Source organism: Sphaerodactylus townsendi, linkage group LG10 (assembly GCF_021028975.2).
Source record: "Sphaerodactylus townsendi isolate TG3544 linkage group LG10, MPM_Stown_v2.3, whole genome shotgun sequence".
Classification (NCBI taxonomy): Eukaryota; Metazoa; Chordata; class Lepidosauria; order Squamata; family Sphaerodactylidae; genus Sphaerodactylus; species Sphaerodactylus townsendi.
This window is the reverse complement of record NC_059434.1, coordinates 78,697,049-78,712,748: the sequence shown is the minus strand read 5'-3', so window position 1 is coordinate 78,712,748 and position 15,700 is coordinate 78,697,049. Positions and strand designations below refer to the sequence as shown.

General features: G+C 45.8%; 1 protein-coding gene across 2 annotated transcripts in view; it reads right to left on the bottom strand.

Annotated features, from left to right (window-relative positions):
- PRKG2 (protein kinase cGMP-dependent 2) overlaps positions 1-15,700 on the bottom strand; it is a 98,377-nt gene that overhangs the window by 34,805 nt on the left and 47,872 nt on the right. For both annotated transcript variants that reach the window (XM_048510130.1, XM_048510131.1), the window contains exons 3-7: positions 14,959-15,125; positions 12,897-13,010; positions 11,374-11,479; positions 7,474-7,537; positions 1,145-1,222 (exon numbers count right to left, since the gene is read on the bottom strand). In XM_048510130.1, the coding sequence (XP_048366087.1) occupies positions 1,145-1,222; positions 7,474-7,537; positions 11,374-11,479; positions 12,897-13,010; positions 14,959-15,125 (529 nt within the window). The remainder of the gene's footprint in view (positions 1-1,144; positions 1,223-7,473; positions 7,538-11,373; positions 11,480-12,896; positions 13,011-14,958; positions 15,126-15,700) is intronic.

The window sequence follows — 15,700 nt, the reverse complement described above, 5'->3', positions numbered from 1 at the left end:
TTCCCACATCTATTTGTATGCCAGTGGACTCCTGTCGCTTGGGCAGAATCTGGAGCACATTCCTGCTCTCTTGCTGTTCACGTGAGACAATGACCTTCTCATCACATCCTACTTTCAAATGATGCAGCCACAAACTGAGGAGGACGATCAACTATGGGCGGATACATGATAATTCGGCAGGGATCTGCAACCTGCAGCTCTCCAGATGTTCATGGCCCCTGTGAGGTGGGTGGGGCAGAGAGAGCTCCGAAGAACTGTGACTAGCCCAAGGTCACCCAGCTGGCGTGTGTTGGAGTGCACAAGCTAATCTGGTTCACCAGATAAGCCTCCACAGCTCAAGTGGCAGAGCGGGGAATCAAACCCGGTTCTCCAGTTTAGAGCGCACCTGCTCTTCACCACTACGCCATGCTAACTCTCCATAAGCATCCTCCTGACATGTTCTTGGGAAGACTGCTGTACCCTAAGGTTTCGATCCCCCTGGCCAAATTTAAGATGTCTTAAACCAGTGATTCCCAAAGTGGGCGCCACCGCCCCCTGGTGGGTGCTGCAGCGATCCAGGGGGGCGGTGATGGCCACAGGTAGAAACATTAATACATATATCTTTCTGTTTAATTGCTATTAAAATTTTAAAAAATTAATTTCCAGGGGGCACTAAGTAATATTTTTTCTGGAAAGGGGGCGGCAGGCCAAATAAGTTTGGGAGCCACTCTTAAACTCTGCTGCCATAACAGAACCTTGGTAGAACTCCTTCCTGTTTTCACATTTCTAAAATTCTAAAAATGGGGGCACTGGTGTCTTCCTTTGAGGAGGTGATCGAAAAGAACCCACGACAGGGAGAGCAACTGGACCTCAATTGAACCCTCAGTGAGGAAGTATTTTTCCCTTGCTGGCCCAGTGACTACCAATTTACTCATGTGCAGGCCAGCCGCTTTACATTTTGGCCAGCAGCTGATTCCTGCCTTCCAACGATCAAAGTTTTTTTCCTGTCATTTCGATCCTTCGTGTGTCCTTGAAGAGGCAGATCAATAGCGTGTGGCGAATGCATTACAGCCTCCTCCTCGCCCCCTCCGCCCGGGTCAAATATCCGGAAATCGCAGAGCTTCGCTCAGAATTCCTTCAGCAAATATACAGCTGTGTTTCTTACCTTCCCCCTGGCTATGACAAAGAAGGTGTTTCCTTCCTCTCCCTCACGAATAACGTAATCTCCTTTGTCATAGTATTCCTGTGGGGCAAAGAGAATGCATATCGTTATCAAGTGATTTCTGAGCAGTTCAGGGAGCTAAAGCCAAGCCATCAGCATTTCACAAAGTATTTCCAAGTGTCTGGATTTCAACATGATTATATGAACTCACGCTAATCCTGCTGCCCAAACCTACATTTAAAAGATGTGTTGTTCTATCCTCTTAGCGCAGGTTTAGTGGAGTATACATCCTCATGCAGGGATAATCTTACCTTTTCTGTGTTACATAATGATTCTCTTGGTTGAAGGTTTTGACACCCGGAGAACAAAATGTCTTTGAGCAGAGCTGAGAAAATACTGCATGTTCTACTAAGATGCAGGGCCAAAAGGGCAGGGCTAGCTCACAGTTTGGGGGGGGGGCCTGGACAACACCCCAGAGCACCCCCTTCACACGCCCGTCTTCCTCAAAGTCTTCTTCAACAAGATATACTCCACTTCCTTCATGGTCCTTCCAAACAGGTAGTGAGAGACAAAGGCTCCCTGTGAAACCACAAGGGTCTTTGGAATAGGGACGGTCCAGAGATCGTTCTAGACTTCTTCACATTCATTTTTATTTCATTTTATTCAATTTAATACCCCGCTTTTCCTGGCCAAAGCCAGGTTCAGGGCAGCTTATAGACACATTTCAAAACCAGTTCCAAAATCAACGTCAATACAATTATAACAAAAAAAATCTAAAACACAACAAACATAACGATGGTGGAAAAATTGGGTATCCAAAAGATTTCTTCATAGCCTAAAAATGTCAACCTAAGATTGCATGTCTATAATCTGGTACAATCTGTTTGTCTACAATATGGTAGACATACAACCTAAGATTGTATGTCTACCATCGCTACTGGGACAGAGATAGTGGGTATGCAAATAATAACTGGGTATCCAAAGGATCCCTTCATAACCTAAAAATGTCAACCTAAGATTGTTTGTCTAACCATTACTACCACACAAGGAATGAGGGGAATTGGGGGCCAAAAAAGGGAAAACAAACCTACAATTCTTTGGGGGGGGGGGTTTAAAGAGAGGCTGGATGGCCATTTGTCAGGATTGTTTTGATTGTGTGTTCCTGCATTGCAGGGGGTTGGACTTGATAGCCTTGGGGTCTCTTCCAACTCTATGATTCTACAATTGCCTCAACCAAAGGCCCAGTGGAAACCACTGTTTTAAAGGCCCTGGGGAAATGATTAAAGTTTCACAGGGCCTTGATGTCAACTGGGAGGGAGTTCCACCAGGCCAAGAGCCAGGACTGAAAAGTTTGAGGCCAACCAAATGTCCTTGGAGCCAGGGATCAGCAGAAAGCAACCACCAGTGTCCTCCTTTGGTAATATGGGAAGATGTGGACCTGAAGATCCCAGACTGCACAAGGCCTTGAAGGTCTACACCAGAACCTTGAATATGATCGGGAACTCAACTGCGCTCTTACTGCTGTTCTGGCGAGGACTCGTGCCACCACATTCTGCTTCCATCTTTTGCCCTGAGGGCTGCCAGGCGACCACATCTTAACAAGGCAAAAGAGACTAAATATTTTTAAATTAAAAGGTAATTCAGTGGTCAGGGCAGTGTTTCCCAACCTTTTCGACATCACGGTACCCTTGACCTCACTCTTCTTATCTCATGGTACCCCTGCCATCCCCCCACCTTCCCTTCCCAGTGCCCCTGCTTACCACCCCCCACTTTTCCCTCCCGGGGTGAAGGGAAGCACGGGGGGAGGGGTGCAGGAATTGGCTGCTGACCTTGCGGCAGGACCTGCCTCCTGGGCCAGCTCCATGTCCTTGCTGGCGCCGGCGGGAGACACCACAAAAGTGAGTGGGGCTGGTGTAAGGTTGAACACACTCAAATAAAGCCGACTTTATGAAAAGGAACAAACTTTATTGATCTATGCCGCCCTAGATACAGGGTGCTGGAACTGAGGGTTCTTGCCCTCAGCTCCAGTATATATAAGGTATGTGGGTGGGCGGTTCCCTGTTACAATGGGAACAGAGAAATGAAACTTACAGGAGACCCAGAGAAGTGAAACTTAGCCCTGACAGGCTGGTAGCATTGCCGTGGTACCCCTTGGACATGCTCATGGCACCCCAGGGTACCATGGAACCCTGGCTGGGAATCGCTGGGTCAGGGTTATGCCCTTCCAATGGTCAAACCACGACACAATTTATAACGACTCCAGTGCAGGTTTCCCATACCCAACTCATTTCACCCACAGCCTCACAGAAGCTCTGGGGATCATCCCTTTAAAAAATCTGTAGGACACCGATTTGGCTCAGGATTATGATGTGGGGGGGAGAAATCCCACACCATTTTCCCAAGCCAAAAGGGCCACCCTTCTGAAGCTCTAGATGAAGTATTCCTTTATAACTGGCATGTTATCTTCCATCACTCTCTTGGCACAGATTGGATGTAGGACAAGACTGGGGAGGGGCGGGGGAATGTGAGTCTGTAGAGATTTCAAGGGCTTAATGGGTGCCCTTAAAAATACGGCAGCCTAGAGGGAAACGGCTAAGGGTTGTCACTTGTGAGGTCAGGGCAGAAACAATTTCTGCCACGCGATTGTTTCAAAGACGACAGGCTGTTGCAGAGGCATAATTTGCAGGCAGCGGCTCTCTTTCGACTTCCCTGCCAAAAGGAATAAGTGTGTTGCAACGGACAGGCCTGGAAGAAATTCAGGTCACTCTGAGAATTAGCTTCATAACACTGAGCAAATTTTTTTTGAAAAGCAGATACGATTCATTAGACCTCAACACGGAGAACGAATCTGGCCCCAAAATGTGGCGAGCGTCTTTTGAGCTGTACTCTCTCATCACCAAGTCACCCTGCTAAATGCCCATAGAGGACTAAATTGCACTGAAATACACAGCATATTTATGCTTGAATAAATGATATTCATCTCCTTGAGATAAAGAGGCCAAATGACTTCCTTTTCCTTAGGAGTTGTTTTTAACTGAAGCATGAAGTTGGATGTTTACGTAAGGGTTAGTATGCATAAATCAATAGGCTCTTTGCATAGAAAAGGCTCTTGTATGGTTGCCAACTCCAGACTGGGAAATTTCTAGAGGTTAAGAGGTGGAGTCTGGGGAGGGGAGGGTTTGGGAAAGGGCGGAGCCTCGATAGGGTAGAATGCCATACAGTCCACCCCCAAATCAGCCATTTTCTCTAAGGGAACTAATATCTGTCATCTGGAGATCAGCTGTGATCCTGGGTATTCCACAGACTCGACCGGGAGTTTCAAAACTCTGCTCCCTTGACTTGTATTAATAAACATATTTTTTAAAGGGGTCACCACCAGCAAAAAAAAAAATGGCCCGTAACCAACCACATATTTTCAAACACTTAACGGTGCTTACAGGGTGGTGATTTCCTGATCACCATTCTTACAGCACACTCCTACTTTGCTACTATGATGTTGCAGACGGGGGATCCACTGATTTCCCCACCCCAAGAATAAAACTTCAGGGGCTTAGAGTGCCAAAGAAAGAAGGGGAAATTGGCAAAAATCAACACCCCTTGTTTCCTGTGTGGTTGAATACAGGCTAAGGTATTTCAAATAAACTGTTTAAAATAACAATAGCGTTCGATTATGCACCCACAACCCAGAGAAGGGAGATGAACACTAAGCAGAATTGCTCCTAAATTCACTTAATTCAGTGCGCTCATAAGATAGTTTCAGCTGGGTAGCCATGTTGGAGAGCAGTAAAAGAGCGAGATCCAGTTGGACCTTAGAGACCAACAAGATTTCTAGGATATAAGCTTTTGAGAGAAAAAGCTCTCTTCAACATCTGACAAAGAACTCCCAAAGGTTATACCAATTGGCCATGCTGGCAGGGGCTGATGGGAATTGTAGTCCATAACATCTGGAGTGCCAAAGGTTCACCACCATAGGGTTATACCCTAGAAATGTTGTTAGTCTTTAAGGTGTGACTGGACTCAAATCTTGGGCTTATTAAGGGTGCAACTCAACTTAGGAATGCATGGCAAAGTGTGTGGGAAATTCTGCTCCTTGTTCAAAAAACTTAGCATGGTTGTTTTTGGGGCCACTGAGAGCCAGCGTGATGTAGTGGTTAAGAACAGGTGGATTCTAATCTGGAGAACCAGGTGTGATTCCCCACGCCTCCACCTGAGTGGCAGAGGCTTATCTGGTGAACCAGATGTGTTTCTGCACTCCTACGTTCCTGCTGGGTGTCCTTGGGCTAGTCACAGTTCTTTGGACTCTCTCAGCACCACCTACCTCACAAGGTGTTTGTTGTGGGGAGAGGAGGAGAAAGGAGCTTGTAAGCCCCCTTGAGTCTCCTTACAGGAGAGACAGGTGGGTTATAAATCCAAACTCTTCTTCTTATCCCTCGCCCTCTACGGGAAGTAAAAGAGCTCGTTCCCACAAGCTTCACAGCAAATATCCTTGCTAATAATTTTCATAACGCAGAGAGCTATTTTGGGCACTCCTCAAGGCCTGCACACGTGCTCTGTTTCCTCAGAACAGCAGTTCACTTTCCACACACACACCAAATGAGGTTACAGGGACGGTACTCATTCTGAGGCTGATAAAGAGTCACGTTCACAGTTACTGCCTATCAAAAGAGGCAAGAGAAGGACAGAGGTGGTTTGCCATAGCAATCGTGGAATTCTTCAGTGATCTCCCATCTAAGTGCTAACCCAGGCCAGCTTTGCTTAGCTTCCGAGCTCTGACAAGTCTGGGCTTGACTGAGCCATCCAGGTCAGGACTAAGCATTATTATGCACCTTAATTTTTTTACTCCCTCTTTTAAATCTCCTGCAGTTACTGAGCCACATATGGAAATGTCACATTATTGTCACATTATTATATTATTGTATGTTACATTATACATGTTTGTTACATATTGTAAACTACTGGCAGCTGTGATATTAAAAATAATAATAATAATAACAGCAATAGTAATAGTAGCTGAATCTTGATTTTCAAATCGTGGTATTTAGTGATTTAATCATCTCCAGGCACTCCTCAGGCTTAGAGCATTAAGTCTAGGTGTCCTCCTCTTGTTTCTCCTCTGGAGAACAAGAGCCACTTTTGTTCTGGGAACACTGGGTCACTTAGCATACCTGGGGGCCTGTTTGTCCTAATAACTAGACTGACCATCCATCCCAAGGTTTTCCTGGACTACTCTCTAGTTAATACTGTTCCCAGGGCTGCTTTCTACCCCACCTCTATCGGAACTCAACGTGGGTCATTGAACTCTGCTCACTAGACCATTCCACTTCTAGATCAAGTAATTATCATCTTATTCCCCAAAATCCCAATGTATCCCAAACTTTTACTCTCACCTCTATCTATACTCTGTGAATTCTCTGGGTGCTTTATCATTGTACATTTATTATTTTACCTTTTTTCTAATAAAACTTGCTGAATTTTAGTTTGGATTCCTGCAGATTTCTTGCAGAAACTCACCTCCATGAACTCTGGGGGAGAAGATCTCGTAATAGTTACCCAGCCTCTCACCACGCAAGATCTGCCCTTGCTAATTCCCAACTCTAAAAGCGGAAGACGCCACCTTTTGGGGTAATAAGTTCCTCCATCTTGTTGCAGACATCTCACTCCCCCTTTGATCTGCTGCAGGGTGGGTCCCCTGTACCTCCAAAGTTCAATGGCATTCTAGGATGCTGGAGGAAAGGGGAGGTGGGGAATTCCCAGTCTATTGATTGAAAACTTCCAGCCAATTGGAATTCCCAGTCTATTGACTTGCAGACATTACCAGCTATTGTAGCGAACTGGGAATGAACAGACTTTACCCAAGAGTTTCAAACATAAGAACAACATAAGAACATAAGAACTAGCCTGCTGGATCAGACCAGAGTCCATCTAGTCCAGCTCTCTGCTACTCGCAGTGGCCCACCAGGTGCCTTTGGGAGCTCACATGCAGGAGGTGAAAGCAATGGCCTTCTGCTGCTGCTGCTCCTGAGCACCTGGTCTGCTAAGGCATTTGCAATCTGAGATCAGGGAGGATCAAGATTGGTAGCCATAGATCGACTTCTCCTCCATAAATCTGTTCAAGCCCTTTTTAAAGCTATCCAGGTTAGTGGCCATCACCACCTCCTGTGGCAGCATATTCCAAACACCAATCACACGTTGCGTGAAGAAGTGTTTCCTTTTATTAGTCCTAATTCTTTCCCCCAGCATTTTCAATGAATGCCCCCTGGTTCTACAGAATCAAACAGAATCAAAGAAAGCTTTTTTGGATAACTGTGCAGTTAGTGATAAAAATCACTTACCACTTCCAAACAGTCTATGATCTTGGTCAGCTTATCGTCAGGCAAATTCTTCAGCAACGACACACTTGAAAATAAATAAAGACGGATGCATTTAGTTTCACGTGAACATAGCTTTTCGGCTACTTTACGGGGCACCTTAGTTATACATTGGATTATTTCATTACTTTGTTATTGCTTCTCATCATGACGGTAAAGGATATTGGGCCAGGGAAATTGCCAATAAAAATGAATTGATCCTTGAAATGCTTCTACGCAGCAGTGCGCATGATTATAGCCATAAACAAACACAATTCTTCCCCCCTCCCCAAAACCCAGTGGACACAAACTTCTCTGTCCTTTGAAAAAGACTCTGAACTACTGATGTTAGAGAAACAAAACGTTTTCTCATTGATTTAAATATCTTGTTCCTTTGCAAAAGCAAAGATAAGAGAATGAAGCAGGCCTCGTTAAATGGGGAATGATTAAAAGAAAAAGGGCAGAGCTGCCGGACAAAAGCCAGCCCATCTGGGAGATGTATTTTCCCCTCAGCTTCTACTGTGGTTTCCATTACTGTGTTCATGCTATTCAATTTTTTTTTTACTAAATATAGACTTACAATTGAGGTCAACACAAGTACAAGACGGCCCTGCAGACATTTGAGCCATAATCAGGGACTCATTAAGGGGTTATTGCTAGAGCAACAGGTAGCTTTCAATTAAAAAACTTTAAAATACACACAAGAAAACAGTCAATTAATTGAGCGAAGGTAGAGAAGGTGCAAAGTCTCAATCATCTAGGTACTGGACGAAACGTGTGGCTGCAGCGGGGGTGACAGCAACCCCTTTTATTTATTTTCTACCCAGCTTCTTTCCCATTGTAAAACTCAAGTCAGTAAGCGCTGGACTCCCCTGTGGTCTCCTATCTAGGCTCTAGCCAAATCTGTCCTTGGATCGATGAGAGTTTTACAAACACAGAAACTCTGGGTGAAAGGGACCTCAAGAATCATCTAGTACAGGGTTAGGGAATCTGTGGCTCGAGAGCCGCATGCGGCTCTTCTGCCCTTGCACTGTGGCTCCACGAGCCAAGCTGCCAGCTTCATCCTTGCCCGCCCTGCAGGCAGCAGGGCGGGTGCACCAATTGCCCGCAGCCGGCTGGGCCGCGCCGCACCGCAGGCTTCCCCTCTCGCCCGCCCCATTAGAGCGGGGTGGGCGCTTTCCCGGCAGCCGGCGAGGCTGAGCCGAGCCGGGCTTCATCCTTGCCCACCCTGCAGGCAGCAGACGGACGCATCCATGCGCTTCTCAGAATGAGAGCGGAGTAAAAGGTTAAAAAAACCCAATATGTACAGTGTTATCTTTATTTTAAATGTCAAAAATTATTTGCGGCTCCAAGTGTTTCTTTTCCCATGGAAAATGGGTCCAAATGGCTCTTTGAGTGGTAAAGGTTCCCTACCCCGATCTAGTACAACCTCCTGCAAAGTGCAGAAATACACAAATTCCTCCCTCACTTCTCCACCGGGGACCCCAGTTCTATGGCCAGAAGAAGGCAAGAATCCTCCAAGATCCCCGGGCTAATTTGGCCTAGAGGACAATTCCTTCCTGAACCCAAAATGGCAATTGGCATTACCCTGGGCATGTAAGAAAGGGATACAAGAGTCAAGTACTGACTAATCCCTTCCTATAAATAAAGAGAGTCAGAGTGGTGTAGTGGTTAAGAGCAGGTGAATTCAAATCTGGAGAACCGGGTTTGATTCCCCACTCCTCCACCTGAGTGGCAGAGGCTTATCTGGTGAACCAGATGTGTTTCTGCACTCCTACATTCCTGCTGGGTGATCTTGGGCTAGTCACAGTTCTTCAGAACTCTCTCAGCCCCTCCTGCCTCACAAGGCATCTGTTGCAGAGAGTCAGTCACCTTGAGTCTCCTTACAGGAGAGAAAGGTGGGGTATAAATCCAAACTCTTGTTCTTCTATCTTCCTCTCATAATCTCGCTAAGACCACAGACCCAAACTTGCTGTTAGAAGGTCATTTATCTTCTAGATCTACCTCGACTGTACCCTAGGACCCCCATACGTTCCACATCAGCTATTGGTAATTTCCGGTGGAGTCAAGTTATGATGACTATGAAAAATGTTGCACTGGTTGCAAAAAGAATAGGAGCATGTATAAGAGTCGGGGAGGGGGGTTGCCAGTTTTCCCTCCTTCCTGCAGGGGGCAGAATGGGACATTAAAACACGCATTGCAGCAGTGCCGGCCGTGCTATCCTAATGATGACAACAACAACGTGGTTTAGGATCACCCATTGCGAGCCCACTTGGCTCAGCTTGTTCATGACTGCCAGATGCCCTCCAGGACGTTCCCAGGAAATTCTAGTGGGCAGCCTGAATTTCAAGACCAGTTTTTCAACCAAACTATAGGAGGAACGAGGAAGGTTTGTTTCATGAACTCACTCAGTTCGGAGTTCCCTGATCCAACTTAGTGCTATTTAGAATCATAGGGTTGGAAGAGACCCCAAGGGCCATCAAGTCCAACACCCTGCAATGCAGGAACACACCATCAAAGCACTCCTGACAGAGGGTCATCCAGCCTCTCTTTAAAAATCTCCAAAGAAGAAGACTCCACCACACTCTGAGGGAGTGCATTCCACTGTCAAACAGCCCTTACTGTCAGGAAGAGTTTCCTGATGTTTAGGTGGAATCTCTTTTCCTTCACCTTGAACCCATGACTCCTGGTCCTAGTCTCTGGAGCAGCAGAAAACAAGCTTGCTCCCTCACCAACATGACAACCCTTCAAGTATCTAAATGCTTCTGATATACTGGCTATTGTGGGTTTTCTGGGCTGTGGGATCATGATCTGGTAGTTTTTTCTCCTAACGTTTTGCCTGAATCTACGTCTGGCATACGTAGATGTGTTTCTCTCCGTAGCACAGTGTGAAGTGATTGTGTGGTGGGATATGTATTTTGTCCACCTCACAGGTGGGAGGATGTGTGTGTGTGTGTGAAGCACATTTGCATGTGTCCGGATAGAGTTTGCTTTTTATATATTTGATGGGAAATACAAGAATATACCAAAAATGTAGATGGCTATGACAGAACCGAACATATGGTGCATTGTCTTCATTACTGTCCATTATAATAAGACCCGAGGGAGAGTTGAGAATTTATCAGCAAACCACTTAATGTCATCAACCGCCCTGAAAATGTTTTATCTCATTGCATTTTTTATGTTTTCGTAGCTAGTGGAACAACATTATTTGCTAGAGCAGCTGGAAAACTAAAGATGATGATAATGGGAGACATCTGCCATTCAACAGATATAACTGTATTAGGATTTTAATGAATTTTTTAATGTATTGCCCTTAATTGTAATCTTTCGCATTGAAGGATTTTGCAAGGACTTTCCCCATGACTGATGCAAAACAAACTGAATTGAAAACAGGGGAATAGGGGGAGAAAATGGTGCCCAGGGCAAAATGGCACCTGGGCACCTCCCCTGCCCCCCCCCACACCTCCCTTTGTCCCTGTCTCCCCACATACTTTTTTTGGCCCGCTGAAAACAGCTTTCTGCCAGCTGAAAACGGGCCAGGCTGGTGGGGTGGAGTGGGATGGGGTGGGGCCAGGCCTGGTGAGACGTGGAGAGGCATGGTGTGGCATGGCATGGCGAGGGGGGAAGAGTTGGGGTGATTTTACACACCCCATCGGCACACACCCAGTTTACCCCTGTCCCCTTATAGCTCCGCCACTGCCTGAAAGAACAATATAAGAAAGCATCTAAATAAGAAGATAAACACCATTCTAGCCCAATGTCAGCAGCAACCAACTGGTTGTTCTCTGCTAAATGACAAACTTACACATTGAATGAGTTTGTAGATGCTTTCTAAGTAACCATCATTTGCTAAGATATCATTAAAGTATACGGCATCTTTACCTTCTAAGGAAGTTTCTGTATTGTTCGTGCCTTGTTTGGGCTGTCCTCCTCATGATATTCTGGAAAACCTCTCTGTCTAATGCCCATGTTTTCACGCTGGTGACAGCTTTAAGAGAAAGAACGGAGAATGTTTTTAAAAGGTAGCAAGTTTTATAGCACATGACATCCTTGCAGATACACCCAATAAAAATCCACTTAGCTAAACATGTTCAATAGATATTCTACAGGGATACTTTCACAGCAGGATTCAGTATCACCTTCTTTTACAGCAGAGAATGCTGCTTCAAACGTCGCTACCAGCTTCACACCTGACTCAAGAGCAGTAGCGTAGCGCCAAGGGGATGGGGCGGGGTGAGGCAGGGAGCAGAGCGAGGCATAACACACTGAAAGCTTCGGGCATTTCCCCCCTGCCAGGGACGTTGCCCCAGGGAGCATTCTGGGCGGCCGGAGACAGTTAGCAGAGGCGCCACGCTTAATCATGCCCAGGGCGCAGTTCCATCTCGCTCCACCCCTGCTCAAGATGTTATATGTTTCTTATATTTGGTGCCAGTTGTCAATACAACTTGATCCTTATTTACTGGAGATGCCGGAAATTGAACCTGGGACCTTCTGCTTCAAAACAGATGCTCTGCCACTGGGCCACAGTCCTCCCCATCTCTTTTAATATCTAAGGCCAACCCCCAAGACAGACACATTCAGTGCCACGTGTGCTTGTGAAGAGCTGTCATCCTGGAAGCCTGGTCACACAGAAGTAAATCTCTGAACCTGCTGGAATCTGACAATGTTTGAGTTGCGTTGAGGGTTTCAGGCAGCGACGAAGGCCACACATTAATATGCGCCAGAAACTGCTTAGACCTGACCGGGAGCTATAACTAGATGAAAAGCCAGAAGCATTCCGTGTGAGTGAAGAGAGAAAAAAAAGAGAAAAAAGTGGTGACTGCAGATAAAACTAATCTGCATGCTGCTGCCTCTTGCATGAGAATAGGAGAAATCATTCCGTTCTGCCTTCCTGAATGTGAATGGCATCTGGCTGGCATTCAGAGCTCTCTCCGATGCCTCAAAGGACTCTGATGCCTCAAAGGAGGTTTCAGAAACATAGCCTGGGGAAGAACCTGAAACTCCCTGAAAGGTCGATGCCCCGGTCCATCTGTTCCAGAGGCTGCCCTTAAGAATCCTGAAGTTGGAACTTCTCTGGCAGAACGTTTTCTTGAGGAGTCTGCAGTTGAAGATCACCCACCAGAATTTGCCTCTGAGAAGCTTGCAGCTAGAGATCCCAGGATGGTGTAGTGCATAGGTGTCAAACAAGCACCATTTTAACAACCGGTTCTGCCGAAGTGATGCAAATCTGCTGAATGCCACCAGTGTATAAAACCCCAACTGACCATGCACGCTATGGATGGTGTTTTCTCACCTTCTACCCCACCCTCCATCTCAACCTTCAGTGAAGAGAAGCTTGTGGCAATGTCTCCCACAGGAGTCTTAAAGTACACCTGACTTTTCAGAGTTTGGGTTTCCATACACACCTTTGACGGAAGCTGTCCTTGTGCAGTTGTATAAAATAGCCAGCTCACCAAATGCTGTCCACACAGGAATGGATGAGAGGAGCTTGTTCTGCTGAAAGACCTCCAATCTGCCCTCTGTGAAAAAGGCACCAAGAAATAATTCAATATCCTTTTCAGTTATGCTCAGCTTATAATTTCCTGTCCACATGCCATCAAGTCACCAGCAAGCGGCTTCCGAGGCCAGCAAGAAGCAGAGGAGGTTTGCCATTGACCCTTTCCACACAATTCAAATAATATGTTTTCAAGCTGGAAATAAAACGTTTCCTCTTTGCAGTTCCACATGGTTCTTTAGTCCAAGTAATTTTATTTCTAGTCTGAAAACATTTCATTTGCACGCTGTTCCCTAGCAATTTTTTTTGTGAAAAGCCCAGGTGTTAGCAGTAATTTCATCAGCTTCCTTACCCCTTGCAGGGACTCCTGAATTTGGAATATCAAGTTGATGCCTCAACCCATTAGATGAACAGCTCAACCATTAAGGGTGATGTCTGTCTTGTATTTCCCTGGAAAAGCAGGACTTCTCTTTGTCCTTGGAAATTAAAGGTCACTTTGCATAACCCTGAGGGTTCACTTTTCCCTAGAAGAAGCCCCCTTGTTCAGTATTTCTGGACACCTCTCTGTCTGTGATATTGCTCCACAATACAATATTCTTCTACCAGAGCTAAGTACAGGTCGCTCAGGTAGAAGGTGAGAAAACCATTCATTGAACCATTCCGCTCCAAGATCAGATGACTATAACCCTTAAGTTTCCAATGCCCTCCTTTATCCCAGACCTATCCACTCAAAACTGCTTAAGGAGCAGCAGTGGCGTAGTGGCTAACAGCAGCGGCTAAGAGCAGGTGCGCTCTGATCTGGAGGAATCGGGTTTGATTCCCAGCTCTGCCGCTTGAGTTGTGGAGGCTTATCTGAGGAATACAGATTAGCCTGTACACTCCCACACATGCCAGCTGGGTGACCTTGGGCTGGGCACAGCTTCTCGGAGCTCTCTCAGCCCCACCTACCTCACAGGGTGTTTGTTGTGAGGGGGAAAGGCAAGGAGATTATAAGCCCCTTTGAGTCTCCTACAGGAGAGAAAGGGGGGATATAAATCCAAACTCTTCTTCTCTTCTTCTTCTTCTATCTTACGACTGTATATCTTACAACCCTCCACAGCCTGGGGCCTACATATCTCAGTGACCCTCTGTCTCCATATGTCCCTAATCAGCCTCTACGTTCAGCGGAGGCCAATCTGCTGGTGGTCCCAGGCCCCTCCATGAACTGGCTGGCCTCCACCTGGGCCAGGGCCTTTAGTGCCCTGGCCCCTACCTGGTGGAACAATTTCCCCCCTACCATCAGGGCTCTGTGGGACCTAGAACAGTTCTGCAGGGTCTGCAAGATGGAGTTGTTTCGCTGGGCTTTGAGGGAGGCCAGCCACTGATGGTGCCGTCCCCTATATTCCATCCCATCTTTGGAATTATATTTATAAGTGACCACCGTTGAGCTGGGCTACCGAAATACTGAAACTACTGAACTTGTAATGTTTTTGGAGTTATTGGAATGTTTTTAGCATGATTTCAACTGTTATTTATTGTTTTATTGTGGGCTTGTTGATTTGTTGTTCCTGATTTTTACACCACCCAGAGCCCCTAGGGGATGGGGCGGTATATAAAGTATGATAGATAAATAAATAAATAAATAAATAAATAATAGTGTGTTCTGCTGCTTTGATTATTGTGCACTTGTGTACCCCCATTGTCCCTTAATAAAAATGGTTAAACTTTATTCGCTTCCCTGCGGAGTTTCTTGCAAAAGCTGACTTTCGTAAAACACAGACAACAAGATCTCAAGCTCGCCCAACCTTTTCTTAAACCAAGAGTCTGCTCTCACTAATTCCCCACTCTAAAAGGGAGAGACTCCCGCTACTTCAGGCAATAGAAAAATGTTTGACTTGATTTTGTGGGCTTTTCTTATGCTCTTATACGAAGATATAAAATTTCAGGACTTATCAACACAGTTCCCAGAAATAATTATATAAACAGGTACTGACCGGCCAGCACAAATATATGGTTGCCCGCCTCTCCTTGTTTGATTATATAACTCCCCTGCTGGTATGTTCTCCCGTACATACATTCTACCATATCTCTGATCTGTTGCTGGTCCAGTCTCTTCAGAAATTGGTTCCTGTTCAGGGCATCTGTGATCAGCTTTTTCTCACTGGTATTAAGCAAGACACAAATGACAAAGAAAGAAAGGGAGGGAGGAGGCAAAAGAAAATCAGATTCAGTGGTAGCACATAAATGAGGTATATTATGTACAAGATATTCCTCTATCACAGTCTTCATGGTCCAGTGCCCACAGAAGTAATTTACTTTCTTTCAGTTACAGCCTAAAAATGTTTAGCATGGCTCTCTCTCTCTCTCTCTCTCTCTCTCTCTCTCTCTCTCCCTCCCTCTCTCTCTCCCTCTCTCATCATCAGCTGCAATTCCACACTGGCATCTCAGACTGTCAGATATCTACAGAACATATCAAAATATAGCACACTGGGCCAGGCATTACCTTTGTAAAGTGGGCTACACTGAAACTATCCAGCATTCTGTGTGCTACTGTCCTTTGTACTCAGGAACTCAACAAAGTACCTGAGCCCCATTCTAGCAAACAGGACAGAACTTTCTGATTCTGCTAAACTGCTCCCTTTCTTGAATCATTCCAATCTTGAAATAAATGAGAAAGTAGCAAAAGTCTCGTAAGATACCATAAAGCTGCACCAAGACAGGACTGAGAGCTAAATC